At 39.2% G+C, this 19,203-nt stretch overlaps 3 protein-coding genes across 3 annotated transcripts; 2 read left to right on the top strand and 1 right to left on the bottom strand.

Annotated features, from left to right (window-relative positions):
• Positions 1–377: 377 nt before the first annotated feature.
• On the top strand, positions 378–10,093 carry plekhg6 (pleckstrin homology domain containing, family G (with RhoGef domain) member 6). Its single transcript, XM_074683279.1, has 14 exons — positions 378–545; positions 1,196–1,330; positions 1,582–1,719; positions 2,610–2,705; positions 2,827–2,877; positions 3,154–3,303; positions 4,035–4,145; positions 5,153–5,302; positions 5,707–5,841; positions 6,105–6,224; positions 6,334–6,466; positions 6,554–6,669; positions 6,796–8,315; positions 9,634–10,093. The coding sequence occupies exons 1-14, from the start codon at positions 378–380 to the stop codon at positions 9,812–9,814; spliced, it is 3,204 nt and encodes a 1,067-aa protein (XP_074539380.1). The 3' UTR covers positions 9,815–10,093.
• Positions 10,094–10,301: 208 nt separating this feature from the next.
• Positions 10,302–13,156, bottom strand: lag3 (lymphocyte activating 3). Its single transcript, XM_074683278.1, has 8 exons — positions 13,094–13,156; positions 12,756–12,895; positions 12,368–12,585; positions 11,815–12,075; positions 11,382–11,699; positions 11,023–11,280; positions 10,811–10,932; positions 10,302–10,506 (listed from the first exon to the last, which is right to left on the bottom strand). The coding sequence occupies exons 1-8, from the start codon at positions 13,154–13,156 to the stop codon at positions 10,411–10,413; spliced, it is 1,476 nt and encodes a 491-aa protein (XP_074539379.1). The 3' UTR covers positions 10,302–10,410.
• A 3,578-nt stretch (positions 13,157–16,734) lies between these two features.
• mrpl51 (mitochondrial ribosomal protein L51) lies at positions 16,735–18,907 on the top strand. The gene is made up of 3 exons (XM_074683803.1): positions 16,735–16,863; positions 17,576–17,683; positions 17,883–18,907. The coding sequence occupies exons 1-3, from the start codon at positions 16,773–16,775 to the stop codon at positions 18,077–18,079; spliced, it is 396 nt and encodes a 131-aa protein (XP_074539904.1). The 5' UTR covers positions 16,735–16,772; the 3' UTR covers positions 18,080–18,907.
• The last annotated feature ends 296 nt before the right edge of the window (positions 18,908–19,203 follow it).

The following is a 19,203-nucleotide window of genomic DNA, read 5'->3' as shown; positions in this document are numbered from 1 at the left end:
GCCAGTAGAAACATGGAGTGATGTAGTCTTGTGGTCCTGCTAAAATACTGTCTGAAATACTAAGAGAATCCCTTTGTGGATAATAATTCAGCTTTTTTTCTATTCCTAATCTTTCTAACTGTACTTTTTTGTTTAAAGCTTTAGTTTTGCAAAGAAAGTAGAACTGAACCAATTAAAGTGAAAACAAAGCACACAATGTCCCTCCATTTAGTCTTCCACTCAGGCCTCTCTTGTGCAGCCTTTTCTTCTAACAGCTACTCTTTTTAACCATGCCCTTATACACACCTTCTTTTGGTAATGAGTAACCCTGTGTGCTTATCCTCAGCCTTTCCTCAAAAGCACCACATGTAAACAATGGTGGAGGAAATGAATCAGTGATGGAAGAAGCAGCGCAGCCATGGCGAGATGGTATGGACGGGGAGAGACAAAGAGACATTGAAAGCAGAGAGACGGATGTTGTGGATGTGACGACTGCAGGTGCAGAGACAAACCACCACCACCGGGGGTCAGCAGACAAAAACAAGTTCAACACTCTGGGCTATCAGGCAAGTGAAATCAGACAGAAAATGCATTATTATTTCTAAAACAATAGGATGCAGAAAAAGAAAAGAAATAAAGTTTTATCCTAATTTGCATCTTTTTCTATAACAAAAAAAACCTGCAAAATTTTACTGGGGGAGGGGGGTTAATAACATTCACTTTTAAAACAACAATCCTTAAAAAAAAAATCATCAACTTCTTCAAAATCTCCAACTTGCATCCATTTTATTGGAATTAGATTATATTTTTAAGGATATTTATAACTGGATATTATCACTGCATTAAAGATATGAGATTTTGACTCTGTTCTTTAAAACTCTCCATCATGAAATACCAAGTTTTAGCAGGTTGAGCAGTTCATTACATTTTCCCTTTTGCAAGACTTTTACTTGCAAAGAACATATTAACTTTAAGTATCAAGTGTGAAGTTGTCACAAGGGAAATACAGGAGATTGTTAAACTGTCACTGGCCCCGACTTCTGCTTCTGAAATCTTTAACACATAAATAAGCATAACCACAGTCTAGATTTGTATGCTGCTCAGTGCAGTTCTTTGATGTTTGTAGGTACAAACTTGGAGATGTCTTTGATCCTTTCATCTGCTCACATGAATTGAAAATGCTTATTCTGATTTTCCATTGCATATGAATTTCCAGAGAAGGACCAAGCAGAAGGTTGTGACTGACTTTGCCACAGTGAGTAAGGGAACATCTGCAGTAGCCAAACCCAGAGCTGCACTCAGACAAGTCCTGTTCAGTCAGGGTGTGTCAGAGAAGAACCCAGTGTCTGAGGTATTATTTTGTCTCTTGCTCATCAAGCAACACTCTGACATGTTATGAAACAGTCAGGACTTGCTGTAACCGTTAACCCACACTCAAACAACTGGAAACCCTGCAGCATGTCTTCATCTGCTACATTTGTGCATATTGAGTGCAACATATGAGATAGTATGACATGAATTTTCCTCTCTATCCCTGTGTTTGCACAAACACTTTTTTATCTTCCTACCTTTTTTATTCTTCATGTCTTAACAACTTCCAAGGAACGGGGTCAGCTGGATGTGTTGAAGCAGGACCTGGAGAGCTTTGCTGTGCCAGTCAGTCTCAAGTGGAGGTGGGAAGAGGAGAATCAAGGGACGACCCTGGAGAAGAGCTGGACAGATATAGTGGACTCTCATTCAGTAAGGGCCCATACAGTTTTACATTTCAACAGTCAGTGAACCCCATAACAAATAACAAACAAACGAACCCCATCTTAAAGTCATGTGTGCAAACAAAATGATAGAAGCTAGTTTAGTGTAGTGTAGAAAAAAACAAGTGTGCCAACCACACGTTTTCATCTTGGGCAGCTTATTATAGGTCAATCCAACATGCATCACCCGTTATTGACCATGGATACGTACTTCAATATAATGTGACTTGAGAGAACAGAAAAAAATCGTCAATTTTGCATTTCCAAATTAATCAGTGAACATAAATACTTTTACTTTGCATTTTGGGAGAGTAAACCGTTGATAGCATACGTAAAGCGTTGAAAAAGTGAACTTTCAACTTTGATTGGGAGCAGCAATCAACGTAAGCAAACTAGGCCTCGAAAATAAATAGACTAAGCTACCCTGAAAAAGTTCAATATATTTTTTAGTTTTTTTTTTTTTAAAAAAAAAAAACAAGTACGTACGCATAAATTCTCACATTCAAAGCTTAACAAACCTTAGCTAGGATTTCATCTTTCTTGTTTCTCTAACATAAATTGGAGCCTGGTTACGGGCGGGCTAGCATTAGCATTTCCATCGACTCACTCGGGCTGCTAATGTGTTATCAAGGGTTAGCATTGTGTAGAATCTTCTAAGTCAAAGTAATGCTTGCTTAAAAAGAGCACTTTTGAATATGGGACTGCTTGTGTCTTGCTTAGTTTTTTTTTTATGTGTCAGCTAATGCTGTGGAAGAGGGCAACACACTGAGAGAGAAACAAATAAACTGTTGTCATACTTTTCTTCGCTCGCTTTTTCATACCCCTCGGCTTAACGTCTGTCTTGGCTTCTTCTCTCTTCACCTATCTTGTTCTGTCCAGACGATGTCTAAGATGCAGAGGCACCAGCAGGAGGCGCTGTGGGAGTTCATTCACACTGAGCTCACCTACATCAACAAGCTGCTTATCATCAGAGACGTAATACTCAGTTTTCTATCAGCCCTCGCAGTCTTATTTAAATACAGTGGGTTTTTTTTTAAATCAAAGCTGCGTTTTTTTTCCACAGGATGTTTAACATATCTTTGTCTGCTCTCCACAGCTGGTCATTGCAGCTCTTGTCAACCTGCACCAGCGTGGATTTCTCCTGGAGGTCAGTCTGTAGAGCATTCTCCTTAGTTAAAAGTGGAAAAACCAAACATTGCCACACGACGCTTTTAATATGAGGCCTATTTTCCACTGCTCTGCATACCACTGACACACATTGACATGCAAAGACTAGAGAACATCCGCTCTCTTCTCTTTGAAAACAACACACACGTGGAAAATGTAGCACGAGTTCTGATTTCCATTGAGAAGGTGGAAAATACCTCAAAGCAGGGTAGTTACATTTTTAACGCTTTGTTATTCTCTTATTTTTGTTTGACAGATCACCCCTGAGATACTTTTTTCAAACCTCCCCTCTGTCATCATCGCACATCAGCAGTTTTGGCAGGAGGTGATTTATCCCATGTTACAGGAAGTCCGGAGGACAAGAGAACCTTTTGACCCCATGAGGTTAGAGGCTGGCTGCCTGCAGGTATAAGCTCACTTTCTGCAGCATACACATGTCAAACACAGTTAGACATGTCAATGTCTGTCGGATAGAGAAAATTGTCATTTACTCATGTCATTTTCACACATGCAGTTTTTTTGCAGATTGTTTTACAGAAGTTGATATGGTCTGTAGGCTAGAAAATACAAAATTTGTGAAATATTTGTACACATTGAAAAGTTTGCATAAATAAAATACCAAACAGCACATACAGTAGCAAAGCACTCTATGAGTTAAGGGACTGCAGACTAAAATTCTGCATTAAGTCAGGGATCACAAGTATCGATCCATGGTGATATATGAATATAGCTACAACAGAAGCTATATTCCCGCAGCATAAGTTAGTTAACCTATCACATAAATCTTTGCTTGCATGTGACTGATATGTGCACTCTCAGATATATTTAGTTCAAATTTTGTTGCAATTCTATTGACTTGAGACTAAATGTGATTTCTAAAAAGAGAAAGTAAACAAAAAAATAAATTTGAGAGACAACTGCCAAACTCAACTTACAACCTGGAGGCAATTTAATGTTTAATCATACTGAACAATTTATTGTATAGCTTTTTTGAGACATTATACAGCATCTTGTGCACTAATATAGTCATCTGTACAGTTCACCGCTGTAAGAAAGCATCTGCACAATAGATAAATGTGCCTGATTGTGGTTTTATTCCTAAAGAACTCATTTTAACTACTTTGTGTCATTTTTCAGTTCCATGAGCGATTCTCCTGCTATCAGCATTACTGCTGGGAGGAAGAAAACAACCTGGAGTTCACACGCAGGCAGATGGAGACCAGCTCTCACTTTCTCACCTACGTCCAGGTAAAATGAGCAGCACATGCCCGTCCCCTCCCACACCTGTTTCTGTTCACTATGCATGAACACTCAGATGTGTGAGGAGTTCTAAAACATTCACCGCCACAAGTACCTTTTTAACCATGAAGGGAGCCTGGTCATTATTGAATGTTATGACAACATGTACTGGTGTTGATGTTAGCACTGTGTTTTAATGCTTTTCAACCAGCGCAACACCAAAAACAAAAAAAAAAACTAGCAGGTCGGAAGCAAGCATCTATTTGATGGAAAACACTGACCCTTGCAACTCTGACAACCCCTCAGTGGAGCTGTACTGTGGATGTGTTTATATAACACTCATTTTTTCACTTGTGTCATACCGTCACAGTTATAAACCTGAGTGGGAGGTGAGATTTTGTGTTTAACAACACATCACAGCCCATCAAGGATCAGTTCACAAGAAGTGTTAACAAGTGGGCGTAGGAAGGGTCTTTGAAAACAAACACAACACTTAGTATTTTGCTCGTGTGGCATTTTTGTTTATGAACATGTGATTGCAGTTATCAAGGTGTCAGGTTATCAGTCATCTGAGCTCGTTCCAGCACTGTGGATTTGATGGTGAATGACATCCTGGAATCTCACCCTCATCCACATACCTCTAAGTGAATAGTTTTCATCTGAAAATATTTTTCAGATAGGATAGGATAGGATGTGTTGAGCCAGAGTACTTGGGACATTTCTTTTGAATATAGTTTTAGTTATATGTGATTTAACGTGTTAAAAAGATGACATTACAGATTTTTGCCTTTATATTTATATTGTATGTATAAGATCTTTTTATAACAACATGACTGAAACAAAGATCAACTATAAACTATATTGTGTTTAGCTCTTATTTTGAATGAACTAACCCTTTAATTTGAATACTTGCATAAAGGTCTAAGCCATAAAGCAATTACAACAGTTTGAGTTGAAAATAGCATAGAGTAGTGGGCTAAATATCTGACTTGTTCCTGTTTTTCTGTCCTGTCCAGTGGGTGGAGACTCACCCTCAGTGTGATCGAATGCGTCTCGGAGACATGCAGGCCAAGCCCCATCAGAGGATCACTAAGTACCCTCTTTTGCTAAAGGCTGTGTTGAAAACAACGCAGAACTCCCAAGTGCAGTGCGCGCTGAGAGGCATGGTGAGAACATATGACAATAGCAGAAGGCAAATTATGCCAGATTTTATATATGTGGGACTTTTAAGAGAATGAGTAAGAATTAAGAAGTGATGTGGGAAGTTTTAAAGAGTTCCCTGTAATATCTAGAACCTGAAACTGCCGCTGCAATGCAATTTACAGCTCACAGAGGAAAAAACCTTTTAAAATTTTCCACTGTGTATATTCTTAATGAGTGATACACAGACTATTATAATGCAGGAGGATGTTCTTTTTTTCCATAAAGTAATTCTTACACAAGGAAAGATCAAGATAAGGGAAGTGACAGGCCATTCTTCTTTGTCTACAAGGATGCCTTATTATTTATGCTCTGTGAGAAGACAAAACTTCTGCAGACTCCATTAACCATTTTCTTCTATTTCCTTCAGTTATCCAATGTCATCAGTTTTCTTGAAAGTATCAACGACTACCTGAGGCTAAAGGATGAGGAACTCGCTCTTGCCATCTCATCTCAGAGGGTGGAGGGATATGAAGTGGAGGGAATAAATGAAGAAATAGACAAGGTATTGTTTCCCTTTGAAGCCAAGGGAAGGTTTATATGTGTGTTAACAAATTAACTGTAGTATTACAGTTAACTTGGGTTTAAGTCTACAGAAACAATTTTTTTCAAGGCCAATAACAACATACGTGTTCTTCCTTCTTCTGTAAGATCGCTGATGTGGAAAAGCTGTTCACTCATTTCGATGCTAAACATTTTGGATCATAGCCAGTGAAAGTCTAGTTTATTTTGCTACTGATGATTACAAATGACATATTTCCTTGACAGCTAGTGCGTGAAATCTCCCACTTTGACCTGACTTGCCCCATCAGAGGAGTGGGTCCTAAAGTTGTCCGAAAGCTGCTACTGGAGGAGAACCTAAAGATTCGGGGGAGAAAAGACAGCAAGGTGAGCAGAGCTGAGGACTCACTTTCTTTACATATAAGACCTTCTCCAATGAGATTGTTGCCATTACATTTTTTGACTTTCTTGTTTCTCTTCATGGTAATATTTGCAGCTGGAGGTAGTGGCTTTGCTTTTCTCAGACGTTCTTCTGATGACCAAAGTTCAGAAGAAAGGGGAGCGGCTTAAGGTAGTTCGACCTCCTCTGGCCCTCGACAGAACGTATTGTTTACCATTAAAAGATGGATGTAGGTATCTCTGCCTCTTAAGAAAAAGATTACATGACACAGTTGTATTGTGTTCAGATCTCATAGCCATTCCTCCTCTTTTCACAGGTTCATTTGTTCTGGTGGAGGTTGGTGAGCTCCAGAGTGCTATGAATGTCTACATACTTGCAGCCAGCACTGCAGAGAGCTGCTCCAAATGGGTCATCACCATCCAACAGGCAAAGGTAAAAATAAAGCAGAACCGTTAAAATTATACAACCAAGTAGTTTTATTTGAGTGGTTTCCATGCCACAAACTTGGCTCCAAAGATAGAAATGTTTTATATATTTATCTCAATATAACATCCCCAGGAAACACTGAAGGACCTGAGAGAAACAGAGCACATCAGGCAACTTCAGAAGTGGAAAATCCAGCAGCTGGAGGCCAAACCTGTCAAAGATGCCAAAATGAACTATTTGGAGACAGATGAACAACTTCGAGTACGATCAAGGGGAGAGACTTTTGTGGATGAACTTACTGAGGAGCTTATTATGCCTCAATCAATCAATGGTATGATGGCATCAAGGGAAGCAGAGGAACAGTATGAATCTCCAGATGATATGGCCACCAACAATACTGGAGTAGCTTTTTTGCAAACCCAGCCTAATGAAAACAACCACACTTTATCTCGTCAGGGCTTTGCTAGTCGACAGCCCCCTGTTCAAGGGTCTGAGTGGATAGAAATGAGAGTGAGAGGAGAACAAATCAAGATGAATCCAGAAAAGGAGGGGGTTATGGCTGAATCTGTGATGACCAATGAGGGAAGAGTGGTCGGCTTAAATCACAAGGTGCAATCTGCTCCAAATCTGGATTATTTCTGCCGAAATGCTGCAACTAACCCATCAAGACAGAACACAACTAGACCACATGCTCTCTTACTTGGCGGATATCCAGATATTGACTACCCAATGGATGAGGAAACTGCCTCACAAACTCTTTACCAGTTGACAAATTCCAGGGAAGGGCCTGAGAATTTAAGACAACCAAGAGAAGGAGGAATATCCCCAAGAAGAAACTCAGATTCCCAGTTTATTAAGCAAGACTCAAAGAGGAATTCTGTCTCCAGCCAGCCTGAGGATTTAGACATTCCTCCAGAATTATGGGGTTTGTCCAAAAATTTGAAGTCTCCTGGATTACGGAGAAGACGGCCCATCAGCAGCTATCAGGGCTTCTCCACTCAGACGTCTAGACAGTTCTTCCAGGACTCTGACACCGAGTACAATCGGAATATGAAAAGAAACTCTCTTCCCTCTGCTAACAGCACAGATACACTGAAGGTGCTGAAGCTGAGCTCCCTGAGATCAAATCAGGGGATGTTCTGGGACATAAATGACAGAGTCTCTCCAGATCCACACACACTGTCTGAATCTGAATTGCCTGATGTTTACTACCACAACAAAAGGCCCATGGTGAAAACCAAAAGGAGTGCTTCCATTCCTAACATCATCTTCGAGAGAGACCATGGACTTCGTGTGCACTCCAGTAGCCTCTACTCGCTCCCCCTTGCAGAGGACACTCAACTCCAGCCCTTGGGAAACCATCAAAACGGGAACACCTCACCCCTGCATGGTCTCCTGGAAAGAGCCAAAGGCAGAGAGAAAGAAAGAGATGGACTGAAACGAAACAGATATCTAAGAGTATCTAATTTGAGATCCAAGCATCCTCCTACTTCTCCTTCACTTTCCACCACGCCGTCACCACCACCCAGTGATGGAGACAGAGACACAGAGTGGGAGGAGGTGGTGGAAGTGATGAGACACAGAGCCCCGACTGTGAGTCAAGGATGGAGAGAGCAACTAGTGGACGGGGATGAAGATGACAGGAGGGACAGGTGAGTAGGACAAAGTCCTCACATTTGATTGTTTAAATAAGAGCTGGTTAAAGTTTTAACTGAAATATGGTAAACACAGTAAAACCCTAAAGACACAAGAAGAAAGGCAAGAGACCCAACTATGATAACATATGAACCACTGTGTTGACAGCATACCTTCAAATTGATACACAAAAACACAACCAGGGACACATAACAAACAGCCCAGATCTAAAGACATATTATTTTATTTCCTTATAAAGGAAGCAGTCTCAGTATTAGCATCTAACAGCAGATCTGGATAATGTCAATATTCATTAAGTCGTTAAGTTTGACCTGTAAGATAAAATATAGTACGGTATATATGGTTAATAGAACATTCAGAGTAAATAAGTTGCTATTTTCTGTATTTTTTGGGTGAATTAAAACAATATAACAAAATAAATGAATAAAAGATAATGAAGAGAAAAGATCCCAAATGAAAAGCAAACCTAACTTCAAATCATTAAGTTTTCTCCCTATGTCAATACAACATGAATCATGGACTAATGACAAGATAAATCAATGGTTTTATAAACGTTGAGTACTTTACATAAAGGTCAGAGTTTTTATGTCAGTTTTGCTCATGGTCAAACAACATTCTTTCAAAAAAGCTTTGCTGGGAAAATCTCCCCCTTACTGCTCTGTGACTATCACATAATGTGACCTCCAAATGAAGTTTGATTCAAATCAGATAATCTCTATCGTAACAGGCTCCACTTACAGCATCTGCTGCTGAATAAGATCTTGTAGGCGTTTTTTTTGCTTTAAATCATTAGTAAAAAGCCAGATTCGTTCTAGTCAAATCTCTACTTTTAAAATGAGTTTTCAGAGTTGAGTGGGCTGCTAATGGACAGACTGTTCTGTGAGAATGGAAAATAGAAATGATCATGACAGTGTCTGCAGCAGCAAAGCCTTGGGTTACAATGGAGTTTTAAAACAGTGCATCCAGTTAAATTCTCATCATGTATTTTCTAAAACTTTACTAAACATTCAGATGAAAACTTCTGCTTAATTTTCTGCTCATTAAATCACCACCATTTAGTGATTATACAAAGTTTGATTTATTTGATGTCATAATGCTTTTATGATTCCTTTGGGTGTGCTTTAATGCATTATTTGTAACATAGCACTGTTTTACATGCTAGTATGTCAAGGTGTTTACTTCTATGCTTTTCAAACAGATTTTGGTTGTTGCAGCACAAACCTTATCACACACGGTAGCAGAATAGTTACTTAAGCCTTACATTCTGCATGACAAACTTTACTGATGATGCTTTCCATCCCACTCCTTCATCAGTGTTATCTTCACCGACGGTGTAAACGTGGACTGGTCGGGTTGGTGCTTCGATGATGAAGAAGTTATGGATCATTTACAGCCCGGGGCCGAGGGACTTCTGGAGGGCATCAGCCGATCTTTGGCCTTGAGGGATCTCTATCACCTGTCAGAGCAGGATGACGCAGAGGTCAGCCAGGTGTAGATCTGAGACTGGACTGCAGGAGTCGCTGAGTGGATCAAAAACCAGACTTCTTACTTAAAACTCAGTCTGTGTACATGAACTACAGTGGAGCAGAAGAATAAAGACAAAAATGCGGCACTAAAAATGTAAAAAATAACCTTCTGGAGAAATCTCCAGGCTGTGTATATTTCCTTTCATAAATTGTTATTCTGGTCGATAGTGAAATATATTTTTCTATAATTATATTAAAATTTGTAGCATTAGTATTCTGTGTAAATACAATTAAAAGTATTTTTGTAAGTGGCTGTAAACTATTTATATTGTATATAAATGTCCCTCTTGTTGACCTGAGAGTTTGATTATACACCATGGAAAAATTAAACCAGGTTTATTTCTTTAAAATGTGTTTTATTTTTATTTACATACATATTTGAAGAAAACCACATCTTAGATCACAGCATAATATACAACATTTCAAACTCAACAACAAATCTGCTACAATGTCTGCTTTAAAAAAACTGTATTTAAAAGAATCTGTGCAAACAAAAGTCTCCCAACACGTTTCAGGCATGAAAAGTTAGGTCTCATTTTCTGTGGTGCCTCTGCTTAACCGTTCCCTACTTCTGTACTTGGTTCCTTTCTCTCTCCTCCCGCTCGTTGGAGGCAGTATGAATGATGGTCTCCAACGCAGGGTACTGAAGGATCCTTCTCCTCTGTGATAGAAAATAGATATAATGATCAGCTTCCAGTCCACTTTGAAATCTATGGTTATACACACAAAATGGATCTAAATCAACAAGGCACTTGTTTTCAATCCCTGGTTTCTACCCAAGAAAATGATCCAATGAATTTTGTTCATTCCTAAGTGGCTTATCTTTAAACAAACTGACCTTGCTTCAGGTTTTTTATCTATTCATTTTAGAAACTTGTTAACAAGAAGTCAAATTTCCACCTAAAATAAAACAAGATTAAAGTCAATTTATTAAAGTAACTATTATTTTAAGCACAGATCTTTACCCTTTGATGGTTTTTGTACATCTGGGCCAAAACCAGCAGCAGAACAAGCAGGAGTATGCTGAGACCAACAATCACAGCCGTGTTTTGTGTGGGACTTGATGATTTTTTTCCAGTCAGAGCACCTTAAGGGAAACATTTAAAAAACAGTCAGAAAAAGACAAAATACATAATTTTAAGCACATTATCAGAAAAAAATCAAGTGTAATACTCACTCATCTGTAGAGCATGGTACGTCACATTTCCCAACATGTCTTCTTTCCTGTAGAAACGACACACCCATTCACCCTGGTTCTCATCAGATGCTGTGTTTATGGTCAGAGTATTCCCTTTCTGTCTGGACTCAACTGATGGGGTGTTGTTATAATCATACGCCACATGAACCCATTCATAGTCGGTGATATCACTTGTGTCTGTCACTTTGCAAGTCAGTGTCACCGAGTGTTTAGTCTTTGGCGTGCTGCTGCTTTCAACTAGAAGTGCAAAAAGACAAAACAATATAACTCTAATGAAAAAAAAAACATTTGGTATAATTTCAATTCATTTATCTTAAACTGAATCAGTAGAAGCTTACTTTGTGCAACAACAAGCTGCATATTCCGAGTAAACCGTTGTCGTCCAGCAGTCGCAGAGCATCTATATTTTCCTGCATCCTCAAACCGAACCTCTTTTAAACTGGCAGATAAGTCCCAGGGGTTCTGTGAGGATGGTGAGGGTGGGGAAAAAGAAGCAGGAAGGGGACCAGGAACAGGGTTGAACAGAGATTCAGGTTTCAGTTTCTCCCAGACTGGGCTGGTTGGGGTTGGACCAGGGGAAAACACACAGGGGAGGCTGACTGCAGATCCTGCTGCAGAGTACAGCTTGGTGTTATCCTTGAATGGTTTGTTGATTCCTGTCAGGGGAGAAAAAAGAATAAAAATGCATCAGCAGTGAAGAAATATATTGACTAAACAGTTTAATTTCTATAGGAATCTCCTTTTTTGACTAATTCGTAGAATCATTTGTACCCTTCATAGTCAGAGTAGCAGAAGCTTGTCCCTTTTTCCCCTGGTAGGTAACAACACAGGTCCAGTTTCCAGTTACTTCTGAAGTTGCCTCTGTCCTCACAACCCTGTTAGCTACCTCTCTGTTTGTGATCGATTCAGACCGAGGCACAAATAGGCTCTTGTTCAAAGTCCATTGCACATCGGCACCGTAAGGCCAAGGAGTTACATTACAGCTGATGGAAACATTTTCACCCCCGATGGCAGCCGGTGGAGAGATGGACACTGAAAGGACAAACAGACACCAAAAAGATGAATTAGGCATTCATTGAGCAGTTTTCTGATACAGAATCACATGTTTTGGTCCGTTTTACCTTCCTGTTATTACTTTTTGCAAATATGTTTATTGAATGCTATTCTATTAAGAGACTTTTATGGTTTTTTTGCAGAGTGGCAACTTGCTCAGTTTCTGCCATTTGATAGATTGACTAAATTGGATCCACTGCATTGATTTACCAAATTCATGAAGTGCACAGTCAAAATCTTTATGGTTATAAGGTTGTTTGTAGCATCTCACCCTTTATGATCCTGAGCCTGACCATATTAGTGACCTGGTTTGCATTTTCAATCCTGCAGGAGTAAATTCCTCCATCCTCCTCCCTCACATTGGTGATTTGCAGGCTGTAGTCTCCCCTTTCAAAGTTGAAGTGCGGGCATCTGACACGTGGGACTCCTCCCTGAGTCCAGCTAGAGCCCCAGTACTGCAGACCGCTCTTTTGCTTTCTCCAAACCGTGCTGTGGACAATTGACACAGTGTTGTCAGCATATAGACACATGTTTTTAGTTTGAACTTTAACAAAGATTACAAATGAAGCAAGAAGTTGTAGGAAACTTGGTTACTTTGGCTTGAAAGAAAAAGCAAAGAGGGGACAACAAGCAGAGACAGCAGATTTTTTTTCTTTTACCCCTGGTTGTCTTTGCTCCAGACAATTGCGCGAGGGAAGGTGGATGAGGGGTTGCATTTACAGGGTAGAACAGCCACAGAGCCTTCTTCTGCAAACACCTCAGTTACTTTACACTGAGCCCCTGTGGAGACAAAAATGCACTCAATGAAGAAAAAGTCATATTTAAACCTGTTAAAAACTAGTGTACATCTTGAAGCAAAAAGATTAAATGAAAAAAAAAAAAACAATCTGGGGTATAAAATACCAAAGTTTACCTTTCATAAAACTGATAACTAGCCCAAGTACTAAAATCTCCAAAAGCTTTTCCATGTTGCTTTTTAAAAGCTTTAAAAAATTACTTCTCTCTGTTTGAACTTTTTCTCTGGTTTCCACTCTGAATCCTGTCTCTCTCTTTTCTTCATGTGTTCTTTCAGGTTGATTTGGTTTATATACGAGCCTGTGGGTGCTAATGGGGGCGGAGGGTGTAAGGTAGTTCCTTCCCTTGATCATGTGACTTCAGATACAAGTCAGGCTTTGATGCGGTCTGTTGCTGTCATCTTGGAAACTGTAAGAAAGATGTAAACACTGGGACCCACTTCCTCCCACGGATTCTCTCTCCCTCATGCTGTTTCTTTCTTTGAATTGAACCCATTTTTACTCACGCATAAGGGTTGTCAGCTTGACAGTCAGAGCATTCAGAACACACTTAAGCATTAAAGTTGAGTTCACACCAGCTTTTCTGCATTTAAACCTTGAAACAACAAACTGTAATCATCTATAAAGATGCTTCGACACCAGATTCACAGCTGATGAGAGAAAAATGATTTCTTATTTCCTGCAGTGAATACCATTGGTTTACAAATGTTTGTACACAAATTTGTTTACCGATGATTTCAGGATCTTTCAAGGAAGCTCTGATTGTTTATCTGAAACCGAAATGGCAAAAGCGTCCTGTCACTCCCTCGTCACTGCCAGTCATTTACGTTTGCAAACCTCTGGTAAACTCACAGTTCTCCTAACAATCATCATGCTCAGCAGTGTGGTGAGAATGAGGCAATTTTAAATGGTATCTGGCCCTGATAGATTTTTATGAAAGTGAATCATCCCCTCCATTCTCGCTTCTTTGCTTTCCTTTTCGTCAACTCTTACGCCACTGCCACTGCAACAGAAACAGGCCCACACTGACAGCGAATGTTTTAGTCAACCAAAGACAGGGATTTCAAGATTTCTTTGTTCCTGTATTAATGAATAAAGTTTTGACAACTTCTTTTTTAGTTTTCTGGCATTTTCCAATTATATATCTCTCTGCCTGTCTGTTGGTGTGTGTGTGTGTCTGTCTTTCTATCGGCTGAGAATTAAAGCAAGATAATTCAAGTCACAGGGACATCAAAAAGTAGAACATAGGTGCAGCTGGAATATTAATGTAGCTAGCTGGAGAACAAACACATTTATTTCAGACTGTCAGCCCACAAGTTTAAATCAGTGTTGAACTTTGAAGCTCAGTGTGGGTGTCACTCAGTATGAGGGGGTCTTTCCTTGTGCTGAGGTTTAGTCCCCTCCACTGTATCTGAAAGTGAAGCAAAAAAAAAAGTATGACGGAAAAAGCCCCTCATTAGGGAACAATTTAATTTAGAACATGAAAAAATGAAGGGGGATGAAGTTTTGTGGTTATTTGAGTGTCAACAAGTTTTATGAGACAAAGAATTTGTTGTTGATTAGATTATGTTAAGATGTTTGTGTTGTTTGAATTGTTCTACCAATGGCAACCTGCAAAATTAGCATACAACCATAATAACATACAAACATAAATAAAGAGAAACATAGACTGTCACAGATTAATAGCTGAGACTACCCTACAGTATGTGTGTGGGAAACTAAAGAGCTGTTTCTCTTCCTTTTGTGCACTGCTGGGGAAGTGATACTGTATGCTCTACATCCTTTTTCTGTACTCCACACAACCCTTACTTCTCACACTTCCTCAATCAACCGGTGAGAGTCAAACTTTGTTTTGAGGGGCACGAGTGTGTCACTCAGCGAGGTGGTCTTTCCTAAAGCTGATGTTGAGTCACCTCCACTGTATCTGAATATGAGGAGAGAGCATAAAAGAAAATACCCCTTGCGTGGAAACTATTGAAATTCGAGCATGAGGGACTACAGATAACTACGTAGCTGAGGATATGTTTGGAAAGTAGTCAAATCAGGGTACTTCCTTAGAAGTGCAGCAGAATCTGAAGTAGCTTGTTCCTGATTCAAGCTCTAAGGTATCTTGCCACAGACAGTTTTTCAGCATCGACACACATAAAACTGTCAAACACATTCACATTCAAGCTTCAGGCTGTGAGTGATTGTAAAACCAGTTGCGGTTGAATTTCAATAACTGATAGGGTTTTATCATATCATTTGGCCTACATGTGTAGGTGATTTAATATAACGTTCCACTAAGTGTTACTGGCAGAGGAAGCAAAGCACAGATAAAAAAAATGTTGGCTTGCAAAGCATTTTCAAAATGTTGTCATGTCAGCATTTTATTCGGTGCTGTGATGTGGAAATATGGTTGCATTTGTACAAAGGCAATACACATAGTTAATGTTTATTTTGGAAATTATAGCACTGGAAAACATGGTCAGTCTTTTGCTAACCTGACAAGAGATGCTCCTCTGATTCTGTTAATTTGTTCTTCATTATGTGCACTGTGCATAAGGTTTTTACACCTTTAAAAGAAGTGTAAAACATCTTACTGTTTAACCTCTAAAAGAATCACATGTCCACAGAATCACTTACTATCAATCACTTACTATTTCCAGCACAAGTTATTGCTATGCGGCTATGTTAAAGTTGAATGGAATCTTATATTTTACAGTGTTTTGTGTTGACTATATTTCCACATCCTCAGTGACGTTTTCTGAGCAAAAATGAAAGACAATATCAGTCTGAGTGCACTTGTTTCTTACAAAATAACAAAGTATTCCATCTAGCTTTTAAATCAGTCAGACTGAAAGTATCACTTTGTGGTGCACTCTGTATGTGTGTGTGTGTGTGTGTGTGTGTGTGTGTGTGTGTGTGTGTGTGTGTGTGTGTGTGCGTGCGTGCGTGCGTGCGTGCGTGTGTGTGTGTGTGTGTGTGTGTGTGTGTGTGTGTGTGTGTGTGTAAGAAGGGGGGGGGCAGAAGCCTACCAGCATGTGGTATGATTACTTATCACACTGATGAATAAAAATTTGTTGAAATGAAATTCTGCAGACTTTGTGATCTTAAACTTTAGAATCACGCCAACATAGTTTTTAACATATGAATGTACTGTATGATATTGATATGACTGAAGATGCCGTGAACAAAAAAAAATGTGCATATTGTGTATCAAAAATGTTGTTCTGAAGGAAAAAAAACTTTTATTTTCCCTTTCCTTTGTTTTGTAGTCTTGCTATTTTCCCAGCTTAGAAATAAGCTTCACTCTTCACGCTGCAGGGTAAGAGTTTTATAACAGCCTTTGAAGAAGCAGTCAGGCTGGACTTTAGAACACCCACCTTTGCATTATTTTATAGATTTTGCGCTTGTAATCGCTATCCCCCTCTGCTGGTTAGAAAGGGGCTGTGAAAGGTACCAAACCTTCAAATTATCGTTGATGCGCCACTCTATCGACAGTACGGTACAACCGCTGTGCATTGTGGGACACGGAGTAAGATGGAAGCGTCCACCACGAGCATGTTAAAACCTCAATAACATTTTTTTACGGGGTTTACCAACATCTGTGGCCATTCTTTATGTCTTTTTTGTGACATACTAAAAACCTTTTCAAGCATTCGACCGCTACTATACAGAACCTGGTAATGTTCATAAAACGACACTTGATGTAGCTGCTGTGCTAGCTAAAGCTAAAGCTAGGGGTCAATCCAATGATGAGAAGCTAACACTGTTTGTGTGGGATTTTAAGAATACTCTACCAACCCATGCTTTGTCACGGAAATATTATTTAAAGTGATTTACTGATTTACCTTAATGTGAAATTGATAGCTGTTGCGCTGCTGTAGAAAATCTCCAAAGATGTTCGGATTAGGAGGGTTTATGAGAGCTGGAGCGTCCTTCTGTCAGTCTGCTGGGACTCTGCTCCACACAGCCAGGACAATTTCTACTGGTAAGCACTGTTTTATACTGTCTATGGTTTCAATTTGTTGCTTGGATCTTTGAACTCAGGCAGCACAGGAACGTATTAACAATGAGGGCCAAAGGTAAGAAGGATTTTTTTTGAATAATGACGTTAAAAAGGTGGGACTGATAAAAATAAATAAATACACGAGAGAGTAGATTAAATAAGCTAAAGAAATGGTGATGTTAAGTTTAGTAGAATAGTTTAAGTGAACTAGCTAAAATGATTAAATAGTTTTAATGATAATAAACACAAGTTCATCAATCAATAATGAGTCACAAAACACAGAAGAGCATAATATATACATCACGACAGATAAATAAATCAGTTTAAATAAATTATATGATAAAAAGTAAAGTGGGGTAAAAGGTAGGAATGACCTTAAACATTTCATAGTAGATTTAAAGTATTCCTTGAGCTTAGCGTTTGCTTCTTCACATTATTGAGTTGAGTCTGCATACAATAAGTATTTTCTCTTATGTATGTTCATTTTGGTTATTTCTTATTTCACTGCTGTGTAAAAATTATTATTTTACACAGCAAAGAAACTGGCATCCAAAGAGGCCTAATGAAGCCATTTTTGTGTGATGACTTGAAGAATTAATCTTTTGAATAGTAAAAAAGTTTATTTGTTTATGGAGATCATCTGATCAGTTTTGTTATTGAAAGGTAGTCACGTCAAACAATGTGCTTTCTTTAGGTACATGCCGCCAGATCAGGATGCATGCCATCCCTCAGCTCAAGAAGGTGGACAGGTGGACTGAAAAGCGGAGCATGTTTGGAGTTTATGATAACATAGGCATCTTAGGTAAGTGTCTGGAGCCTGTTGGAGGATTATTCTGAGAATTTACTCCTGGGAATCCAAGTGTGTCTCTTTTTCATAGTGGAGTTAGTCCCAGTTTTTACAGTGTTCCAAACAGTCCACAACCTTTGACAACTTGTACTTTCTCCAGCTTTTCAAACACAAGTGCAGCAAGGAACCTAATGTCCTCACTTTCTGTCTGCAGGAGACTTTAAGGCTCATCCCAAAGACCTCATTGTTGCTCCCACCTGGCTGAAGGGTTTTAAAGGCAATGAACTGGAGCGTCTAATTAGAAAGAAGAAGATGGTTGGAGACAGAATGATGACCTCGGACAGACACAATTTGGAGAAGAGGATACGCTTCCTTTACAGACACTTCAACCGCTACGGCAAACACCGCTAACCTAGAAAACACAGAACAGGGAAATAAATGAGACCAGCCTCTAAGGACTCCTCAAGTCGTATGAAGTGATTTAATGTTGTAATGTGCTGTTAATTACCACTTTTTTTAAGCTATCTTACTCAGTCATAAAACAATCCATACTTTCTGCATTTCTGTTTGGTTTTTTAGTTTAATTATCTTATTTACAACCAGTTTTCCCAACAAACTGAAAATATCATTTATGGCCTTAACAAATACATATGTTGTCTGTTCTAACACATCAACTCTTGAAGCTCTAAGTCTAGGTTTTTTCAAAAGGCCACAGAGATCAGAAACAGTTTCTCACTGAGGTCAGAGGTCACCAATGGAGCTCAGAATTTAAGAACCATTTAAAAAACCAAAATGTTGAGTTGGCATCAGAGTGGTACATTTATTCACCAATGTTTTTATTCTCAAATTTTCCCAGTGAGGTCCTTCTGGAAGCCTTAATTGAAATGTCCCATTATATACACATTGTTGAGGATATACAAATCGTTAATAATGATGTCTGAAACCATAATTAAGACCAGCACTGATAGCTGGACCCAGGCGTCTATAGACGTAGTTGAGCCACTGTATGAAAATTGGCTTTCTGTACAGCACAGTCATGGTGACAGAACTTTTTTTATATACTGAAAATGACAACAACTCCGGCTTTTTCAAAGACATATCTAAGGGGGTGAGACAAAGGGGAAATCACTGTCCTTGAAATTCAGAATATTGACAAGACAACGGACAAAAATCTCTTCGAAGATGTGTTACAAGATGACGTTTTTTGCTGTGTAAACAGGAGTATTCATAGTGAATCAATAATTAATCATTTTCCCAATAAATTTAGATTTTTGGCTAATTCTTCCAGTGGTCCTGACACTCTTACTTTCTGGTTTCACTTTTTAAGTATGCATTGACAGCTGGGATTAAAAAACACTAAAACAAAACGGGATTTTTCATGTCTGTTGAGAGTTCAGAGGGGAATGCAAAGGTAGTGAATGTTTGAGGGGCACTGGGAGAATCCCAGGCTGGCTGGGGGGAAACAGTCGAGTCAACACTCTGTACAGCATCCACTGTACCGCAGTGTCTTCCTGCCGCCCTATCCGACACAGAGA

Source organism: Halichoeres trimaculatus, unplaced genomic scaffold, assembly GCF_033239565.1.
Source record: "Halichoeres trimaculatus isolate MK-OKI-2021-1 unplaced genomic scaffold, fHalTri1.1 fHalTri1_scaffold_12, whole genome shotgun sequence".
Lineage (NCBI taxonomy): Eukaryota > Metazoa > Chordata > Actinopteri > Labriformes > Labridae > Halichoeres > Halichoeres trimaculatus.
Note: the sequence above shows the minus strand (reverse complement) of the source record. Positions and strands in the feature narration are given on the sequence as shown.

Bases quoted from the DNA above. Each gene is read 5' to 3' on its own strand.
- mrpl51 (XM_074683803.1), top strand. From the start codon at position 16,773: ATGTTCGGATTAGGAGGGTTTATGAGAGCTGGAGCGTCCTTCTGTCAG. The intron at 16,864-17,575 runs GTAAGCACTGTT...TGCTTTCTTTAG, and splicing joins AGCCAGGACAATTTCTACTG to GTACATGCCGCCAGATCAGG. The intron at 17,684-17,882 runs GTAAGTGTCTGG...TTCTGTCTGCAG, and splicing joins TGATAACATAGGCATCTTAG to GAGACTTTAAGGCTCATCCC.
- plekhg6 (XM_074683279.1), top strand. From the start codon at position 378: ATGGAAGAAGCAGCGCAGCCATGGCGAGATGGTATGGACGGGGAGAGA. The intron at 6,467-6,553 runs GTAGGTATCTCT...CTCTTTTCACAG, and splicing joins TTTACCATTAAAAGATGGAT to GTTCATTTGTTCTGGTGGAG. The intron at 6,670-6,795 runs GTAAAAATAAAG...TAACATCCCCAG, and splicing joins TCACCATCCAACAGGCAAAG to GAAACACTGAAGGACCTGAG.
- lag3 (XM_074683278.1), bottom strand. From the start codon at position 13,156: ATGAAGAAAAGAGAGAGACAGGATTCAGAGTGGAAACCAGAGAAAAAG. The intron at 12,896-13,093 runs GTAATTTTTTAA...TTCTTCATTGAG, and splicing joins AAAAGTTCAAACAGAGAGAA to TGCATTTTTGTCTCCACAGG. The intron at 11,700-11,814 runs GTACAAATGATT...CTCCCCTGACAG, and splicing joins TGCTACTCTGACTATGAAGG to GAATCAACAAACCATTCAAG.